At 46.8% G+C, this 4,466-nt stretch overlaps 1 protein-coding gene across 1 annotated transcript in view; it reads left to right on the top strand.

The window, feature by feature from the left end:
* The window catches only part of ORC3 (origin recognition complex subunit 3), an 87,622-nt gene that overhangs the window by 74,810 nt on the left and 8,346 nt on the right, over positions 1-4,466 (top strand). Inside the window, exon 15 of the mRNA XM_015424743.1 lies at positions 1,283-1,362. Within this exon, the coding sequence (XP_015280229.1) occupies positions 1,283-1,362 (80 nt within the window). The remainder of the gene's footprint in view (positions 1-1,282; positions 1,363-4,466) is intronic.

The raw sequence follows: 4,466 nt of genomic DNA, 5'->3' as shown, positions 1-4,466 counted from the left end.
GCAAAGTGAATATTGCTCCAATTGCATGAAATGCTTCCCAGCATATCTGAGGGACTTCTATAAAGCAAACTCATTTGCTGTGCTACTATGAGGAAAGGGGCACTTGCGGTTGGCGGGGGTTACATAACCTGTTCCACTCCCTGTTGGCTGCTTTCCCTTGCCCCCTGGCCCAAGGCCCATTTTCACCTAGCCAGCTTTTAAAGAGAAGAAAAGTTGACTAGGGAAAAACTCAGACAAGATTACTCTAGATTTTTCATAAATATAGGTTTCGTAGAAGGTTTGATTAATATTTCATGTAATTTACATTAGAAAGCTTGAATGTTTCTGAAACATCATAGTCAAGAGCTCAGATACCTGAGAACAAAATTACAAATATGTGAGGAATCTGAACCATATTTTTCTTATCACACAGAATGATAGCAGGAAGATGGATCATTAAGCAGTAGCTGGGTGGTAGATGTTATTTTTTTTGTATTTAATTCAGTAAATATTTGATGCTTGGAGTAGTAGGAAATAAGCTTATTCATCTAAAGGGCCACCCTAAAGTGGCTGCCACAGGAGGCAGAGCCAAACCCAAAATGGCTGCCTCTGGAGGCAGAGCTGAAAGGAATACTTCACACCTCCTAGGAAGAAGAAAAGACTGAAGGGGGAATAGAACCACACACTGATTAAGGAAAGCCCAGGTTTTTACCAGTCCTCCTGATCCTCCAGCAGAAAACCTTTTAATTTGAAAGAAGACAGTAATAAGGCCTGGCCTACAATGCCTCCGCCCACTTTTTGAAAAGCTCTGTGAGTGCCAAGGGAAGTACTGGTGGATGTCATGGCGCACACAAGCACCATGTTGGGGAAGCTTGTGCTACATCTTTGTCTTTCCTTTTTTAAAAGTAAGTCCCTATGCTAGTTCTGCCTGAAAGAGGAGCATACAAATTTCGCAAAATGAAATGGCTTCCATTCAGTTGGACAGGCTCTGTATATGGAGCTTGCTTTCCAGTTTTGTTGTAGCTCCCTGCACACCCTTGGAAAACCACTCCTGAGTTTCAGGGGACCTTTGGGAACAGAGTTCAGTACAGGGAGCTGTAGCAGGAAGAGGGGGTATTGGTGATGCCCCCCCCCCAACTCTTGTGTGCACTTCCACTCATGCAATGACAGGTTTGGAACTATGCCAATGTTGTTTGGCTGCTACAATGTATGGTGCCTGCCAACCACACTGTGAATGAGCAGCAGCTGCTAACAGTTCTCCCAGAATTTTTGTAATTGAATCTGACCCTTATTTTTGTTGTAGCAGCAGCAGATGATCAAGAGGAGACTGCATCTTCTCTAAAAGAAATTCAGAAGAAGACAGACCTCTATCGTCTCCAAAAGGTCAGGCCAGTTTAAAAGCAGTTATTGCATGGTGAAAAAGTTTAGTCCGATGACCAAACATATCGAAGGGCAGTTTGGGAACCAAAACCAGCTGAGAAGATACATCACGTCATGCATGATCAGTATATTTCTTGAAGGCCCGATGTGGCCCAGTGCAGAGCAGATGGGATGAACCTTCCTCACAGCCAGTGACTTAGTTGCCATTTACCAAGCCCTTTCTTTTCCGAATATTCTAGAATCTCTGAACTTCCAGTGCAAACTTATGCAGAACTCAATAATGGCACTATTTCAATAACTCTTGAGTGCAGATTTTGAGTTTTGCTTGACACAGATATTTTTTTTTCATTCCCTTTCTCCCTTTGCCACAAGCCCCCAAAGCAAATAGAAATTAATCTTTGTGTGAAGGTAAGCCTTATGTTAAGCTCTTTGAAGTTCAATTTCCTCAGCAAGTTGTCCAAAATTGCATGAGTAAGAGACAATAGTTGGTTGCCTACCCAACCCACACATCACCTATGCTTGCTCGGTGAACCTTGGGCTATTCACTGCCTTTCAGATGGATCTGCTTCATAGGAGGGCTGGTTCAAGTGCCCCCCACAGCTGCCAGTGTTGCTAATGGATTGTCCAGTGAACCAAGCAGCAATAGCTGCTAGGAGCAGCTGCCATGCAGAGAGAAGGAGCAGGTGAATGAGGATCAAGCATGGCCACCTGCCTACTTCCTCTGGGTAGTAACAGCTCCTCCGTCAGTGCTGTCTCATCCACTAGCAATTAGCAACCATATGTGTGGAGGGGGTAGGAGAGTTGTCGCCACAGGTGGTGGTGGATTAAATTTTCCACTCAAACAAGGCACTTTTGTAGTGGAATGGAACCTTCCTCCCTTTCTTGTCCCACTGGAGCTCATTGAGCTTCCTGAAATGCGGCTCCTGCAGGGCTAGGGGACACCTCAGGAACTGTATTAAGGGCAAATCCAAGGATCATCAGTGGGAGGAGGGAATTGGTGGACCTCCCTGCATTAGTGAAAAGCCTAGTCAGGATCCAGCCCTCTGTGATTAAATCTCATATTAATAAAGTCTGGCTACAAAGATACAGCAGCGATAGCATTAAATGGACAGCTAACCCGGTTCCTAAGGCTATCGGTTGAAGAGGTGTTTCTTTGTCTCAGCCAACCCGGTTGTGAATCAGGGTTGCACTGTACACCAAATCAAAAGTTGTAAAAAAATACTTAGCTTGTTTGTTCTGATTAAAATATTACCCAATCACGTAGTAGAATTGTATAAGAAATTGATGTATTTTAGAAATCAGGAAAAGGGTCATCTGGAATGCTTAGGTCTAGAGGTCATGGAATGTGATCCCTTTCCTTTGCCACAGTCATTAGGATAGTGGAAGAGTAGAATACCAGTGGAAGAGTAGAATACATTTAGGTCATTGGAGCTAATTCTGCTTTAATTAGTTACCTGTGAAAACTGTTGGAAAAGTCCTTTCATTTTCATTGAGAGAGTTAGTACTTTGTTGAATTAGGGGAATGTTCTGGACATAGTTTACCTTGATTTCAGTAAGGCTTTTGGTAAGGTTTCACATGATATTCCTGTGGACATGATGGTAAAATGTGATTTGGATTCTAATGCTGTTAGGTGAATTTGTAACTGGTTGACAGATCACACCCAGAGACAGGTCGCTTGTTAATGGTTCATCATACTCCTGGAGAGGAGTGACAAGTGGATCTGTCCTGGACCCTGTGTTGTTCAACATCTTTATAAATGACTTGGATGAAGGAATAGAGGGAATGCTCATTAAATTTGCAGCTGATGCTTAAGTGGGGAGGGGTAGTAAACAGAAGACAGAATCAAGATTCAGGATGATCTTGAGAAGCTGGAAAACTGGGCTCAAACTAACAAAATGAATTTCATCTGAGATAAATGTAATTCTGCATTTAGGTAGGAAAAATCAAATGCCTATTTTAGGATGGCGGAGATTTGTCTTGGCAGTACTACATGCAAAAAGAATCATAGAATCACAGAGTTGGAAGGGGCCATACAGGCCATCTAGTCCAACCCCCTGCTCTCAGTGCCGGATCAGCCTAGAGCATCCCTGAAAAGTGTTTGTCCAGCCATTGCTTAAAGACTGCCAGTGAGAGGCAGTCTTTAAGCAGTATCTTGGGGTCTGTGTAAATCATGCATTGAATACAGCTCAGCAGTGTGATGTGCTAGGTTCCCTTTTAGCTGCGCCAGGCTGTGCTGGCGCACCTATTTCCCCCGATCAGCACAGCAATTTTTTTCACAGCACAGGAGCAGGAGGTTCCCTTCCCAATGGCCAAGGTGCATCTTCACAGCGCTGCGGGTAGGCAAACAAAAGGCGATGAGGAGAGGCAGGGGAGAGCACAGGGCACCTGCGCATCCATCCCTCCCTCTCCTGCTCTTGCCTGGGCAGGAAGAGACACGCCGCCGCACAGAGAGCCCCCTCGCACCGCTCTCATCATCCTTCCTCGGTGAAGCACCATCGCCGCTCGCCCATGGGCAGCTCCCATCCCTCCACTGCCTGGCTCGCCTCCTCTCCCCGCCCTCCTGTGTCCCTTTAGTGTGGGGCTGGCTCCCGCGGGGTGCTCTCGCCACAGCAGCAAAAAGCCCCTCGGCGGCTCCTGGCGCTGGCAGTTGAGTGCACAGAAGAAGTCAGGATCCTGGTGAGGCTCGCCTCCTCTCCCCGCCCTCCTGTGTCCCTTTAGTGTGGGGCTGGCTCCCGCGGGGTGCTCTCGCCACAGCAGCAAAAAGCCCCTCGGCGGCTCCTGGCGCTGGCAGTTGAGTGCACAGAAGAAGTCAGGATCCTGGTGACTACCCGCTTTGTTCCCTGGCCGTGCTGGAGCCTGGGCAGGTGGCCTGGCTTTATTTTAAATGGGAGTGCAGATCTGGGTTCATTTCTATATTTAAAGCGACAGGGCACCAGGAAAACAATGCAATAACCCATTCAGAGACCAGCTTGGTCTTCTCACTTGTCTGCCCTGTGTAATACTGGGCATAGGGTTGCCAGGTCCCCCCTGGCCACCGGAAGGGGATGGGGGAGTAGGGTTGCCAGCTTCAGGTTGGGAAACTCCTGGAGATTTGGGGATGGAGCCT

This window comes from Gekko japonicus, unplaced genomic scaffold, assembly GCF_001447785.1.
Source record: "Gekko japonicus isolate JY-2015 unplaced genomic scaffold, Gekko_japonicus_V1.1 scaffold787, whole genome shotgun sequence".
Taxonomy (NCBI): Eukaryota; Metazoa; Chordata; class Lepidosauria; order Squamata; family Gekkonidae; genus Gekko; species Gekko japonicus.
This window is presented reverse-complemented; position numbering and strand designations above follow the sequence as displayed.